The 16,914-nt window shown below is 39.8% G+C and overlaps 1 protein-coding gene across 1 annotated transcript in view; it reads right to left on the bottom strand.

The window, feature by feature from the left end:
* The window catches only part of DENND4C (DENN domain containing 4C), an 80,772-nt gene that overhangs the window by 8,444 nt on the left and 55,414 nt on the right, over window positions 1–16,914 (bottom strand). The window contains exons 16-26 of the mRNA XM_066613265.1: window positions 15,012–15,144; window positions 14,568–14,774; window positions 12,730–12,858; window positions 10,447–10,591; window positions 9,958–10,104; window positions 7,700–7,825; window positions 6,909–7,055; window positions 5,353–6,503; window positions 3,368–3,539; window positions 2,400–2,509; window positions 1,160–1,335 (exon numbers count right to left, since the gene is read on the bottom strand). Coding sequence (XP_066469362.1) covers window positions 1,160–1,335; window positions 2,400–2,509; window positions 3,368–3,539; window positions 5,353–6,503; window positions 6,909–7,055; window positions 7,700–7,825; window positions 9,958–10,104; window positions 10,447–10,591; window positions 12,730–12,858; window positions 14,568–14,774; window positions 15,012–15,144 — 2,643 coding nt within the window. The remainder of the gene's footprint in view (window positions 1–1,159; window positions 1,336–2,399; window positions 2,510–3,367; window positions 3,540–5,352; window positions 6,504–6,908; window positions 7,056–7,699; window positions 7,826–9,957; window positions 10,105–10,446; window positions 10,592–12,729; window positions 12,859–14,567; window positions 14,775–15,011; window positions 15,145–16,914) is intronic.

Here is a 16,914-nt window from a genome sequence, read left to right as displayed (position 1 = left end):
TTCCATCCTTGTTAAAAAAAATGAGATTCATTAATGTATAGAAAGATCTTAGGAGCAAAAAAAGGGTATTAAGCAAAAAAATTAAAAGCTTAAAAAATCCAACACTAAACTCCCAAACACTAACCATACAGTGCAAAGTAAAACAGTAACATCCAAACTTGTAACCAAAGAAAGACAATTTAAATGGCATACAAAATTTAAATATCCTTACCCAACAACTACCAAATTTGACACCAGCTGCATATAACATGCAAATATCTCCTGAGCATTTAATAACAAAGGGACTGACTGCAGTGGTTTTCAACTTGTTAGGAGGTGGGACTCACATCAAATCCCAATTTACAATATGGGTCCCACTTTCAACAGCAGAGACGTCAAACATAAGGTTTGCAGGTCAGATGCGCCCCTGGAAGCTCTTTATCCAGTCCCCATGATAACTGGGCTTTCCCAGAACCACCCTTTTAGCAACACCACTTTGGTCGAGGCTCTAGGAGGAGGAGATGGAAGGAGGCTTCAGAAGGCAGGGAATGCTATGGGGGAAGAGGCAGACCAAGGGGGTGAGGGAAGGAGACGGTGTTGAGAAAGTCCAATTATCATGCTGGCCACCCTTTCAGCACTGTTGCTTATGCCAAGGTATCACTTTACAGTCCACTTAGCTGCTGAAAAGGCAGCCCATGTGACAATTGGGATCTCTCAGCACCTCAGCTGCTGAAAAGGCTCTCCCATATCATCATCTTTAGTGTTTGTCCTGTGTGGTGGCGGGGTCTCCCATATGGCATTTCCAGCTAATGTAGTGATTTTCAACCTTATTCATCTCATGGCACACTGGCAAGGCACTAAAATTGTCAAGGCACACCATCACTTTTTTTGAAACATTGACAAGGCACACCATGCTGCTGGTAGGGGGCTCAAATCTCCCAACTGCCCTACTAATAAATGACCCTCCCCAAAGTCCCATGGCACACCTGCGGACCATCCGCAGCACATGGAGGGGGGGTTCTCTAAAGGTAAGTGAACCTGACCAAAACAATCCCTCCAAAAATCTCTGGTGGGATTTACCTCATCAAGGACTGCTGAAACTGTGCAGGAAAAAAAAGAAAAGACAAAAGGTGGTGATAGCATTGCTGTTGAAGATCTCGAGTCTACTACATCTACCAACCTTGCATAACCACGCAAGTCTTTAAACTCCACATTTAGAAGAGGTAAGAAAGTGCTTTTGCAGAATGGGCAAGTGGTATTCAAATTAGAGTCATCTGCAGTCCACCCTGCCATGATTTCTTCATCATAAACCAGTGCTCTACATATTCGACACTGAGAACAGCTTGACATTAACACCTGTAAGACAATGAATTAATAAAGTTATAAGTATGCCACTTAAAATATCTGAAGTATGCCACTTAAAAATATCTGAAGCTCTGATTCTGAAATTGCTGAAACCCAACCCCCCTCCTCGAATGCTTTATTCTCCAAATCCTGCTTCACTATATAGACACAATCTCTCTCTTTGTTGAAATGCCTTTGTTACTGTACAAGTGGTACAGGACTGTCTTGATCATGGCACATAATATTTATATACTGCTTTTCATCCAAAAAGTTAATAACATGGTTTACAGTCCAATCCTGAACGGCTTGGTGCCCAGGGTTGCAGCAGCACCAAAATGGCAACTGCTGCATTCTGTGGGCACCAAAGCTATCGCAGGTCTCTGCGGGGTAAGGGAGCATTTGCCAATGAGTCTCCTCACTTTGGCACCCATGTTTGAGCAGGCACAGAGCCAAGATGACCTGTGTCATGTTTATCAGCTCTGGAGGCGATTCAGGATTTGATCACAGACTCTGCTGCTGTCTCCACTCCCTCCTGGGCCCAATCCTCCCTCCCTCCAGCCTCCCTCTACCCCAAAAATACTCACAACTGACTGGTGCTGGAAGAGTGCCATCTGTCCATGCAGCACAGAGGCCCAGTGTCTACTGGTGCTGGCCCAACACTGGTGCCCTCTCCTTCCCCAGTGCCGCGAACATGCTTTATAGCACATTCATGACACTTAGGGTCGGTGGTATGGGCGTGCTGCCGGGGATAGAACCCTCAGGATCAGGCTCTTAAATAGCTGGGATTATGCACAGCCAATATCTGAAGAGCTGTTCTGATTATCACATGTTTAAGAGCTAATTCTACAAAGAATATTCTCAAAAGGATAATAAGCCTTATTTCTTTTATAAAAGGAGCATTTTTGTTTTTTTTTAGAACACCTGTTTATCACATATTTTAGATACTTTATACCAAAAGTGCATTTTTCATAGAAGTTAAACAAAACCTAGTTCTACCAGATATTGAAAGTTTCACACCAAGTATGAAAAACTCTCAGTATACCCGCCAGATAAATTCTTTTTTCAGCAGTTCTTACCTCCATAGCACAATTCTGGAAAATGCTAGACAAACTGGTATTGTGGGAGGAGCCATGTTCAGATTTTTCAGAATCCAGACCCTTCACACCTCTTGAAAATGAAACGTCACCTGTATAAAAAGATGGCAACGCTTAAAGCTTAGTAAGACAAAGTGGAAATGTTAAAATAGTTTTACAAAACACAGAAACCACCCTGATATTGGCATCCTAGTGATAAGTTCAAAGTTTCATTAGAGAAAACACACTGTAGTCTTGGGATATTTGAACCTGTAAGACTATTCTTTAAAAATGAATTCATTACACATTTTGATAAGAAGATGCCCATTCACCTCAACTGCCTTAACTCATACTTTCCTCACATTAAATTGCATTTTTGAAGGTATTGCTTTTCTATATATTATATTATCATTATCATGATTATTATTATCATTATTACAGGCATAACCTGTAATCCATAACCAGACAAATCCATGGACTTTTCACCTGTGGTTTTATCTCAACGTGATGAGAATGGGCCTTTAAATTAGAGGACAAATGTCGTTTAACAATAGCCTTGTTAATTTGAAAGAGGGCAGCTGGCTGACAATCAATCATTCTCTCTCCAGGTACTTAGAAAAGCCTCACTCCAAGACAAGCGACCCCTCCCTCCCTGAGCATGTGAATAAAGATAATCATTTTGCATTCTTTCCCAGAGCTATGCTCTGGGTGAAGGGAGAGGTTGCTGGCTTGAAGTGAAGCCTTTCTAAACGCCTAGAGAGAGACTGATTAATGGATTGTCTGCCTAATGTCTGTCTTACATCACAAAGGTAAGCAAGGGTCCCAATGCTATTTGAATGAAGGTTTTGACCATACTTTGGAGATGTCTGAAATCAAGATAATGAAAATCACGAGTTGTCTGATAAACTAGTAATTTTCAATATCTTGATTTCAAACAATGGACGACCCATTTTAGTTATGAAGATCCATACCTGTTTGGTATTGTTGCCTTCCTGCATCTCCGCTACTGCTACTGCTTCCAAGACTGGTTGTACTCTGTGCAAGTTCATTGGTTACAAGTCCTGATCTTTGTGACTGATTGACACCTAAAATATGGTCTTCAAAGCCAGCAGGAAAGGTAAAATCAGGACAGCTGCTTTCTTCCTTCAATTGGAAAAACACACAGAGACAAGACACAATAATAAAGATACATCTGATATCTTTTACTAACTCAAAGTCATATTACTTCTTTGACATTTTGTTGTTACTGATGGAAAAGACTTAGTGCAACAGATGTGCATACCAGGAGCAGACTAGACATATCTCCTTGCCTAAAGCATTTTTAAGCTATAAAACACTCCTAACAAAAGTTATATATAAAACACCTGGAAGCAGATTATTTCCAAAAGGGCTTTGGAAAGAATCACTCATGATGAAAAATAACAAGGAGGCTTAACTTGGGTTTAGGGGAAAAAAGAGCATACGATACAAGGATAAAATTTATGGTCAAAGAGCTCTTAAGGGTTTGGGCATACCAAGGGAACTTTCTTTTTTGAAGAAGCAGACTCATGCCATGTCACAGATAGCTTTTGAGATGCTTCTTAGTTTCAAAAGAAGATTGCCATTCAGCATTGGGGACTCATGGTTGAAAATAAAAAAGCCTGAACTTCCCTGAGGAACACTGAACCAACAGTCCAGTCCTTCAAACCCAAGTCTAATCCTACACTAACAGCAAAAAGTATGACAGAATATGGTAAGAGAGACATGGATTGATCAATCACGCCCAAACTATTCAATGAAAGTTCAATCAACTAGTCTTATTACCTTGATAACCTTTACCAGTTATTACACAAACATGCTTCTTGCAGTCTCATGCTCCTTCTGCTCTCCACCATAAATTTTACAAGAATCAGGTCAGTTTGTGCACAAAACTGCACACACAGACAGTTTGAAACTGCATCCAGCTAATGACTGCACCACACAGTGAGCCATTCGCACAACAGGCTGGTTATTGTTGCACCACTCTCTCCATGTTACTGTGGGTGCTAAGTAGAGCTTACAGTGGGGCTACTGCCAACTCATCCAGTGAGCATGCACATGAACAGCTTGCTTCAGGAAGTAGCTACAGTTGCAAGCAGCCTCTATGGGGCAGCCATTCTGTATGACGCAAGCCTCAGGAGTGACTATAAATGAAAGAGATGAAGGAAACTCTAGCCTAAGAAAGCTGAAACTACAAGAAGTCAGTCTTGAATTACCACGTCCCTTTCATTTTAACAGTGGTACTCAACTGCTTTTCAGTGTTATAGGAAACAAATATACAGAGTATAAGGACTAGAGGGGACATTAAGCAAATTCACTTTTTAAAAATTCACTTGTATTTATGAATAGGCACAGATTAGAAAGATAGACAATATATGAAATGGGGAATGATGGCAGTCCAACAAATATTTTATTTAAGCCATTTCTGCCCAACAATGCATATACGCAACAGGGCTCAAATGTGTATACCTGCAGGCTGGGTAGAAATGGGTTAAACAGAAGATCTCGTTTTAAAGAAGAATTCTGGAAGCTCAGGAAAGGGATGACTAAATGTGGGATGGCCCTATCAAACACAGGGAAAAGAATGACAAAATGAAAAATGGCAAGAGCAGGAGGGAAAAACAGAGAATCAATAGTAAAGAGTCTTGCATAAAATGAATTACATAGATTCCTTGTATTATGAGAGGTATTACTGTATTCTGCATAGCAAAGTCTTTACATCATCAGCCTTGATCATATGTTGTTGCCACTCATGGGAGCAAGAGCTCACTGAGATGACCTAAATTCACAATTCGCAGATTGTCTTTGTTGCCACAGCTGAGATCAGCACATTCCTGACTCATTAGAGCAACTTTGGTCCCCCAAAGTTGAACTAAACAAATGACTGAAAGCAAGTCAACATTTAGTCTTGAGAAACATATTAAAACAAAATACTTGCCTCATCATCTGAGTAGCTATATGCTGAGGCTACAGCTCCCCATACTTTGCTGGCTACATTAGCCGCTTGTTTCATGCCAGACTTGAGAACATCCATTTTAGGTCCAGACAGTATGTGATCTAACTTCAGAGCAGATAAAGATGTAACTACTGCACCCAATGAAGCCTGTGGAGAATGACGGCCCAAGCCTGACAAAGAAGTAGTTCGCTCTTTTTGGGAACGTGAAAGAGCCAGTTGCTTTGGTCTTCCAGTGAATGTTTTAGACCTGGAAACAGCTGGACTTTTTCGAACAGCATTTTGAACCTGGGATGGCGGGGTGGAATCTAAAGGCAGGCTTGAACTCCTCTCTAGAGAGGGTGTTAGTGAACTAAGGGAGGATGTTTCTTCATTGCTCTCTTTCTTGTGTAGTTCCATGCTGGAACATTTGCTGCCCAGGGGACTTTTCAGATTCATGTAGTTTTCAATTTCATCAGCCAAATTGCGTGCCACGACTGGTGACATCATCTTTTCTTCCTCTTCAGGAGTTTTTGGTTCTACTGTCTCTGTTGCCAGCAAAGATAAAGGGTCCAAGCCCACTTGAACATCTTCTCTTTCAACAGGCTTGACCACACCATAGGAACTATTTCTCTTGTTCCCAGTCTCTTTGGGTTCTGTTTGCTTTGTATCAGAAGTTTGGGGGTTAACTTTCTCTGCTTTGGCTGCAATGCTGTCATGTCCATTTTCAAGGTGCTGACATCCTTCTTCAGGCTCCTCCAAAACAGGCGATGGCCCTAATTCTGCTTCCCAAGAATTTTCATTCACACCTGACTTAGCAGTATCTGTGCCAAAGAAGAACTGACCACTGCCTGTACTGTCAGAGCTGCGAGGTTGGCTCATATGCGGTGGTGACGTCTTGGACCCAGACAGTGCCGCCGTGAGGATCTTAGCATCTGCTCCCATCATTATTGCTATCTCACTGGAGTTAGAGTCCAAACTGCTTTTCTTCAGCAGCATACCTGCTCTGCTTTCAGTGCTAAAGCTACAGCTCCTTTCTGAATAAAGCTTCTGCCTCTTCTTCCCTTTGTCACTTGTTCGCTTGGGAGAAGTGCCGTCATTAAACACTGAATCTTCAATGGGAGTCTGAGCTACAAACAGTGGGTTGGAGGCAGTTCCTAAAAAAAGAAAAAATCAACAGTTTGCACTACTATTCTCACCAATGATACTCAAAAGAAATCAATTCATATGGAGCAATAGGAGGAAACAGAACTTGGAACCACAGAGTGGTAAGAGACCTACAAGATCCTCAGTCTTCATACATGTACAAAAGTACACAGAACTGCAAACTTATTATGCCCTACAATTAAACTACTCACTGTGCCATAAGATAAATACAGTGTCCAAATAGCTGAGTTACTATGTCACAGTTGCATTACTATGCTGTTGGTATTTGACTAACATATGAGAGAGAGAGAGAGAGAGCGCGCAAATTTGCTACAGCTCTGTAGAACCTCAGTTCAAAAAAATGCATTTGAATTTAGCTTTTAAGTTATATTGGGCTATGTGTATTTGTAACTCACCACTGCTGCTTTTCCGGCTACTGCTAAAACATACACTAGAGGGAACCTTCACAATACTGCTTCCAGGTTGCATGGGTGTTTCTACTGGGCTGTGGGGTTCAGTATCAGGATGCTGTTTTTCACCACACACACTTGTACCACAAATCTCTTCAGAAGATCAGAAAGGAAAAATGTTAACTGTGTCACAAGTGAAGCAGAAATCTAATTTTTTTCCTCAGTATCAAAAGCAACATCATTTCCAAGGTTTTAAAAAATGCTTCCACCAGTTTGAGTATATTGGTAACTCTCAATCTGATTTGCCCATTTTTGAAATAGTGCAACTGAAAAATTAATACTAGAAGTGCGATTTGTGTGGTTTGTTTTTGAAATACTGAGTGAGCTGGTGGGAACAGGGTTGTTCTTGTTTTTGGTATGGCTGGTTTTAATTTTGCGACTGGTCATGTGAGGGCTCTGTGTGCAGACTGAGGCAATGGGGGCATGAACTGGCTGCCAACTTGATGAGGCAGCCAAGTCTGCAAGAGATAAGCTTCCCATTGTTGCGCTAGAAAGCAAATGGGTTTATTAGCTGTTAATCAACTGCTGCTGCTGCTGAGAAGCTTCTTGTAATTCTAGCCAAGGTATTTTGCTCTGCTCCCTCCATAATTGTCATTTATCAAAGTGAGTGCTTGAGAACTGTTGCAGATTCCTTCTGCAAAGATATGAGAAACAAACCCTGGAGTGAAAGACCCCATCATTAAACTTACTGCAACACTATTTAAATGCTTTCAAGATCATTCATCAATATACTATACCTCCAATTAGGCCTTCATCTTTAGTTACAAACTCTTTTTCTACAAGCGTGTCTGACACATGAAGACCTTCCCCATCATCCTTTAGAAGTTCATCTTTAGAACCATAGCCTTGATCGGACTGACCACCTATTGAAAAGAATGCAACACAATCTAGCAACATTTTCATGATGGTGCATTGTCACATCTGATATTTTAAAACTCCAAAATGAAAACTCATTTGTGTTGCAGCTTTGCCCAAAAAGTACAAAGCCCAATACGGTCTGTGCCCAGCATGCAGAAATAAGCATATATTTGAAGTTGACGGGGAAAGAATGGCAGCAGAGATGCAACAAAAAGGCTAGTTTGAGACTCAATTTGCAGACTATTTTTTGAACATGCTGGAAACTGACAAAGTCTGGCTCTCAGAAGGAATGAAAATTCATTCCCCATTTTAAGTATCCTCTGAGGTTATGCACTTCCTGATTTTCTTCTCTTTGACAGAAGTGAGTTATTTCATTGCTGTTAGTTACTTGCCCCTATACATACTCACACATTACTGAATTAATCTACCAGATCTCTGCTGTGCTTTGGCTTTACTGTCTGCACAGATATATCCAGTTTCTCATTAGTGTTACTTTTCTTCCTTGGGGGCAAGTAGGATTGCAGCAAATGACAAGTCTGGCAGCCCAAATAGTGACACAGCTTGAGAAAACTCAAGAGATTTCCTCTACACACTCTCATTAAACTCACTGGACACATGACAGTGGTGAAAAGAAAAATGTGAAAAGTCAATTACCAAACCAAAAAACCCTACTACAGCTAAACAGATTGTTTCAGTGACAAAACTTAATCTGCCTTGTTTTTCTGGAGGGTAGCAGCATAATGTACAATTTTAAGTGACCAATAACTAGACAACATTTTAAAAGAAAAAAGAATAATAGACATGCCACAACAAATGGACATATACCACTGAGTGGAAAAAATCTCTCCTAATCCTTATGTTATCAAATGACAAAAAACCCACCAATAAATGGGAAAATTACCTGAAGCGATTAACATTCAAGGGCAGAATTAACGCACATGTGCCTCCAAGGCTTCACGTCACACAAGTCTGCACCCCACACCATGACAGCCAAGGACAAATGCAGCACCAAGAGACAGAACAGAGCAAGAAGCAGAGCAACAGAGGTCAGAGAGAAGGAATGTTTAGTCATCTACTAGACAAATACAGCAAGCCATCTACATAGGAGAGAAGGGGAGAGAGAGAAAGAAACAGAAAGAGAAAGACACATTTTTTAAAAAGAGGTCAGAAAATTTAGTAGAAAAGTGAGAGAAGAGGGAAAACATTTTAGATTTACAAGCTATAATGAGGATGTTTGTGAGGTAATATTTTCAGTTTGTTTCAACACAGAATGATCTAAAATGATTTTAATCTTATTTAAAATGCATAGCCTACATTATTTGAAAGGCTGAGTGAGAAGGAAAACAAGGTTGTTTTTAAGAAGTATTCAAGAAAAATGTGCAACAATGCACTGTATACTCCTACCCACCAAAATGTTTGTTCAGATACATAGGTTTTATACTTTTCACCTGATGCAAAGTATTGCATGGCTCATTTGGCAAAAGCAGTATGTTCCCTTTTCAGCTGCTTTATCGTCATTTCCCCTTTTCCCTCACAAAAATGCTAGGCAGGCTTAAATAAGAATTTATAGTTAAGAGTTATGACACAATGCATCCCTTGTCAACAAGTGTTCTGCCAACCTGCAGTTTGAACAACATGCACTATTCCTATTAAACAGACTATATGTACACAAGTATTTTCATTATGTCCACCTCTTAGCATTGAAAGAACAAAGAATAAAAGTTGCAGGGTGAATGAACACAAGGTCCAAGCCTACACAAAACTACATTCCTTTTGCTACCATTAATAACACAACCATTTGCCAACCCACTCAGTCTCTCTCCACTAATTTTAAGCAGGTTGTTATTCCTTGCATAGGGCCTAAAACATGATTTGTAGAGATGGAATGTCACTGAGAGGGTCTATAACTGGATACACAATGAAACATGCATCTAGTGTGTGATTTGCACATGCAGATTTGCTTTCTGGTGACCCTATGAGCTGCAACCCCTAATTCTGCTGATCATGGGATTTCTGTGGAGCAAGCCACGTGTATGAACTATTTTTGTCCTGAATATATCACAGGGAGAACAGAATTCAGAGAATAAAAAGCATGAATTAGAAGGAGAGAGTTAGTTAAACCCAACGGATCTAGTACCTGTGCTAGAGTGATTACCAATGGAATCAAGCCTGACTAAGTCTCTGACGAAGAGTGTGTGCTCCCCACTGTTAGCATCATTAGAACTATCCACACTACCATGGCTCACCGTGTCCCCATCACTTCCACCTGTGACCATCCGAGGAGCTGAGGATATGAACAACAGTGCACATGTTACCAAAAAATGTGAATATTAAAACGATTCTGGGTTGATATCTTAAAGCCTCCTTGATCTGAGGAAAGGATTCCTTTCACAGGAAGGAGGGAATCATGGAATACAACCCAGCAAGAGTTCCTACACAATAACCATTTTAAAAGAGCACATATTGTTCTCTTTTCACTATGGCTCTGTACTTTAATGATTGTACTTCCAAGCCAGTGTTACGGATTTTTAAGCAAATTCCCCCCATGCCACCCCCAAAACAAGAAAGCACTTTCTACCCTAGTTCCGTAAAACCGGGCCCACTTAAGTTAGGACTGAGGGGTTACCTTGTATTGAAGAAACCTGTGAACTACGTGTAGATTTTTTTAGGGATTGCCGAAATTGCGTCATGCCATGCACAACATTCCGCAGTGTTGTCCAGAGAAATATGCCACTACGATTACTGCTAGGCCATGGACTCTCCAAAACTGCCTGGAAGAGTGAAATTATTCAGCATTTTGTTTCTATAACAGCAAAATGCTCTATTTTATTGGTAAACACACACACTGCAAACTACCAGGTCAAAACTACAATATTGTTTTTGTGCTCATTGGCTCACATTTTGAAGTAATCCTACAAATGTGTACAGCTGAAGATGTGGGGACTAACTTTTCCTGGACAGCATCTATGAACATAATCCTAAAATTTGATCCACAGATACAGCTGTAGAGAAGTGAGATTGATTACCAATTCTCAAAGATCAAACTTCATAATATCCTTTTTTTTAAATGAAAAAAGATGACCACATTAGCATTACTTCAGATTAGATCCTGAAATTCACTTGATTTTGGCAAAAAGGCAATCTTGAGTTAGAAATTAAATTCTATTTAATTTAATAAAGTACACTGCTAGCCACGTAACACCCTAGAACAATGGTATCTTCTAGGTTTAGTACCTTGGAACATAGTATCTTCTTCTATTTTAGAAGCATACATTCATACAGACTGCAGTCTAATTATATGCAAGGAAGTTACTACAGTACTTACAAGAAAGGAAGTCCCTAACTGTAAATTCCTACAAGAAAAGGAGGCATCAGACCTAAGATATTGCATGACCTATATATTTTTACTATACAGAGGAGGGGGCGTATCCACAGATTCCATGTCTGAGGTTTCACTTATTGGGGATCCGTGCCTTCCCCATGCTCCCGGAGGTGAGGAGAGCTCTGCTCCCCTCTGGAGGGTCTTCTGAACCCAGCAGAGGCTGCACATGTCTGGTAGGCTCAGAATGACTGTAATTAGAGAAAAAAGTCACTTTTGGTTTTTTCAATAAAACTGGAAGTGACGTTTTTATGCCTTTAAAAGACATTATGAGGGTTGGGGAGGCTTATCTCACCACTGTTCCCTTTCTCTGAGCAAATATATTCAGCTAACATCACATGTTATCCTTTCGCTCCAGGAGTTGCTCAATGATGCCAACAAAACATGTTCCCCACTGCACCTAGATATTCTAATCATGATAGGTCAAATGCCGCCTTTTTTTCCATCCTTAAAGAGCCACAACAGCGCGGGGCATACTCTGTGGCAAGGCGTAATGCCATGTCATTTGCCCTAATGTCTGGTAGATTTAAGGGGGTATCATACATTGAAAGGCATTGCCAATGCGGGTGGAGAAAGGAAACAATAACACATATGCTTGTAGACTGTTTACTTTTTGAAAAGATGCGCACAAAGCTCCTAGGTTTGATCTAATTTGGGAGGTTGGTCAGACCAGGTAAAGGTCTGATTTGATCTATCCAGAGTTAGTTGACGTTGTGGAGAGAACAGCAGCCTTTCAATGGGAAATCGTAAAGTGTCGGGCTAATGAACAACAGCAAAACTGTAGTCGGGATATTTGTGAGACTGCGTGAATTTCATGTATTTTTGTATTAGTATGCCAATAATGCATGCTTGCTTGCTAGCTAGTTAACCCATCCTTTCCTTCTTCCAATTTGCCATATTTTCACATTTTACCAAAAGTAAGTTGCATCATAATTGCTCCACAGGTTGACTCCCTTCATTAACACAATCTCTGGCCTGGGTGCTTCACCATTTACACCTCGTGGGATGCACAAGGGACCCATAACATTCATGTTAAGATTTGTTTTGAGATCCCTGCCACACTTAGAGGTGGGAGAAAACAGATTTTTTTTGCAGATTTCAGTGTTTTCCAAAGTTAAACACTGCAGAAAGCAGTTATGTGTTTTATTTCAAATTATATTATATAAATTATATTATAATTATATAAAAATTATATTTTAATTTATAATGATAATGTAAATTATAATTGCTTTAAAAGTTTTAGTCAGGTGATATAGGTGGCTCAGTGCCAGAAATGCTGCCATAGTCATTACCTATGCACCCCTCATTAAATAAAACTTCTTTTATTTTTTCACAGATTTTTTTTTTTACAAAAATAAGAAGGGCAGAAAGTGGCGTTATGTGTTTTCATTTCGTTTTGACCGTTTTCTCCCACCTTTAGCCATAACATATGCTTTCTAGAGTACTCACACAATAAGTGAGGACCTAAAGACAAAGGTTCCACAGTATAGAAAGAATCTGTACACTTGGTTTTTTTCATGCCTTGCTTACCTTGTTATAGTAACCATAGGTGATTGCATTAGGTAGAATGCCAGCATTTTTCATTTGAGAGAGGACCCTCACAGCCAGAACAGGATTGCTCCAAAGTCCACAGAGTTGCATTACAACTCTATAGCAAACCTGGTAACAATTGAAAAGTTCACATGACCAATTTTAAAAGGCATTTTCAACTAAGGCTCCATGCAACATTATAACTATACAAGTGAGACTTTGGTATCCACTGATTTGGTATCCACCGATTTGAGGGACTTAGGCCAGATCCTAACGCCACTCCTGGCCAGCCCAGTGTTACACCAGACTGCTCAGTTCTGCACCAGTGATTTTGCTGGCACAGTTCCAAGTAGACCCATAGGGGTGGCTGGCACATGACACAGGGTAAGGGAATAAATATCCCCTTAGTCTGAATTGTGCAGCAGCCACCTCCTACCCTGTGCTGGATACAGTGCAGGCCAGTTGGCTTGCCTAGTCCAGCGCAGGATAGGATTGGGTTGCTCATTACACCAAATGCACAAAATCTGGAAATAGTTAGCATTCATATGTGAATGTAAACAGTTTCAAATTTTGATTTCAAAAATTCAAAGAAACACAAGTGAAGTCTGACAACCACAAAATTTGTCTGGAATTGTTAACATTCACTATAAATCGATCTACTGTCCACTTTGCATCTATTATGAACATTTGCTAGGGATATTATAGTGAACACTAAAGACTGTCCATGCACTGCACTGAAAGGACAAATATAGTTCATGGCAACAATTTAAGATAATGGAAGCATTAATATTACTGTACTGTATTACTCAGAGATAAGCATTTCCAGATAACTTCACAGGAACTATTTGCTCATCCCAATTTAACAGGATAGCCTTCCCAGGATAGCCATCCCAGGATGACCACTTCCCAGGATAGCCACTCAAAATAAGTTACAATTAAAATATTTATAGGAAACTCTCTCAAATGACATTAACTCAGAAGGCAGAAGAATAATTAAAGCTTGCCTCAGCCTACATAAATGGAAATTGCACACTTGGTATAGAAAAAAGCATTCTAACATTTAGTTTCTAAGCTTAAAACAATGGCCATTAAAAAAAAAAAGCAAACCCCAACATCCTCTCCTGATAACATTCTCCATATCTATCTGAAGTACTGGTTTCAAAAGTATACTCTGGCTAATGGGATTTGCAGTGCCTTGTTTCAGGTTTGGGAAGATTACTCTGGTTGAACTGATGCAGCAAGTAGCATTATTCAATTACTTCCCAACTTGTCTAACCTGACACCCTGAACCACACCCATGCATACATTAAATAATTTAATGTTTGCATTTGTAGAGACAGGTTCTGATTTTTCTATTTAAAATAGACTGGAGCAATATTTTAAAAGGAAATCAGGAAAGATACCCAGCATGAAAGAGAGTCAGTTCAATCCTTAATGATATACTGGAGCCAAGATTATTGCATTCCCCATTACAGTCCAAGTGGAAGGGGAGACAAGTAGTTTCAGAATAAACTTTTGAAGTTCACAGATAGCTTAAGATGACAGGTCTGAAACAAAATTTCCCTTTTCCTGAATCCAGAAGATGCTAATACCCCTTTTATTAACGCTTTTTGCTCCAAGAAATTTAAGGTACATGTTTGATTATTATTGAGGGGGAGAAACTTCTGTTTATTTATGGGGGGGGCAAAGAAACTTTGCATTAGGTCCAAAGGTGAAAATGCATATTTGGAATTAAGTTGTTCTTGGTGTTATTATTAGTAAGAGTGACTAATAATAATAAATCTCCCAGATTAATACACATCTGATTCTTTACATGTGCTGAAGAAATTTTAACTTACTTCATCTAGTGGCTCCACATCAGTTTTCCTCATTTTGAGAAGAACATCATAAGCTTGCTGCAGGGCTCTGACCTTGGGATGGGAAACTCTGACATAGGCTGGCAGACAAATGAACCATAGACTGTAACAATGACTGAAGAGGCACTTGGCCCATTGTGAAGGTTGAGTGTAGAATTTCTTGGCTAATTTATGAGCAGCTTTTATTTCCTGCAGGACAGGAAGATAACAAAAATATTAACAGTTGGCACATGACATACTCCTTTAGCAATATGGCAGAAAGGATTACTGTTCCACATGTATAAAGTTATTTTCACCTATTTACCCCTAATTCAATGCCGGTGTTTTCAGTTATAAATACTTCTACACCAGCTACCATGCTTAAAGCCCCTGTATACTGTGGAGTTACAGAAGGAATTTTTTTTTTTTTAAATATACAGAACCAACCTGCTTTGTCCTCTTTGCCATCAGTGCTGGACTATTTGAAAGGATGCCCCCAACTGAGTGCCTGTTGAAGGAAAGCTTGAGCTCCTGTGGCCTGTCAAAGAGCTTAAGATCTAGTTGAGGGAAGTTACTGTAGCTGGAAGAGAAAGAGATCAAATATGCATGAACCAGCATGTAGTTCACTGAAGCTTACACTAAATATCTTACCCTCTTTGGGAATATCCCCCAGAAGCATGTTCTAACCTAGCTGTGCACCAGCTTAGCTTTATGTAGGTTTTCCTTTCCAGCTCTCTTTGCCTGAGATTGCTATCCTATGCTATGGACAGTGGTTAAGAAGCTATCTGTTGCATTTAAAACATTGGTGGAATGTGGTTTTAGTGTGGTTATTCAACTTCTTTCCAAGCAAGAAATTGACTCCAGATTACTGGGTGTGGTGATTCCTGGCAAGTGACTTTAAATCCGATATTGGGAAACTGGTATCACTTTATCAAACGCATCCATCATGCCAAGAATTCAGCAGACACCCGCCTACAAGTCGATTTCACAGATAGGTCGAGCGCACGTTTTGAACCAAAAAACCATGAAATTTTCTATGACCCTCAGATAAGTCAGGGGTTAAACTTAGGGGGTGTCTGACTAATTTTGTCTGATTTCACCTAAGGCCAGATTGTGAAAAATAACCTACCAGTAATTGTTACCTAAGAACTGTACAGTCTCTAATTTATTAAAAACATAGTATGTAAGTATAGTACATAGTATGTATACATGTGTTTTTAACACTTACGTACTATGTTTTTAAATTATAGATTGTACAGTGCTTAGGTAACAATAACATAGTATGCATACATAGCATAGCAAGAACACTATTTAAAAGTCTCTAATTTATTAAAAACTATGATCTATGTCATAAATCATAAGATACATTATTATTCATTAGCTTTTAAAATTGTATTCTTCACAACCTTTTTGTAAACACTGTCAGAGAAAGGCCACAATTCCATCCACACTTTCCTGGGAGTAAGCACCATTGACTTTAATGGGGCTTAGCAGACAAGCCTAGGATTGGGCTCTAGGTCCACTGGAAACAGCATACCAGTAGAACCATTAATCAAATCCTCCTTTAAGGTGCCTGGTGTGCTAAATCAGAGACTCTAAACACAGAACACAGAACATGTAACACATAACTGGGAGGGTGCAATTCAATTCATGGCAGAGAGACAAATAACAAGGATAACTGAGCAAGTGCGGTGCTGTTGTAATAGTGAGCATCAAGGGTGCAACCTTACCAGAACAGACCAAAATCAAGGTGGCAATGCCCTTTTTAGAGCAGAAAAGCAATTACGGAAGTTGCCAAAAGTTGAGACTAATTATTTGAATGGATTCCCTTCCAAGTACTCACATGGATGGCAAAAAATGTACTATAGCAAATCAATTTAAAAAACAAAGTTTCTTTGCTCCAGTGATTTGAAAACAGCCTTTATAACCTTTGTGATGCAAGATAAAAGTCACTGAAAAGACAATCCATCAATCAGTCATCCTCCAAGAGCTTACAAAGAGCTGAGAGCTTACACTCAGCCCCTCCCTTCACCAATGCAAAATAATCACCTTTCTTTCACATGCTAAGGGGAAAGGGCGGGGTCCCCTAGAGAGAGAAGGATTGATGGATTGTCAGCCAGCTGCCCTCTCTCTCTTTCTCATTTAGGAGGCGACTGTTAATGGACTGTTCAGTTTTTTAAGGGATGCATTTTTCCCCTTCTCCAGGGATCAGCACATTCCTTCTCATTTGCAGGGGCCATTCGCCTTGAGTCAAATCCGCATATAAAAAATCTGTGTATAAATAGGCTGGACCTGTAACTAAAAATCTCTGTGTTTTTTCAGTTAAGACAAAAGGCATCCAAGTTCCATT

Source organism: Tiliqua scincoides, chromosome 2 (assembly GCF_035046505.1).
Source record: "Tiliqua scincoides isolate rTilSci1 chromosome 2, rTilSci1.hap2, whole genome shotgun sequence".
NCBI classification, from domain to species: Eukaryota; Metazoa; Chordata; class Lepidosauria; order Squamata; family Scincidae; genus Tiliqua; species Tiliqua scincoides.
Note: the sequence above shows the minus strand (reverse complement) of the source record. Positions and strands in the feature narration are given on the sequence as shown.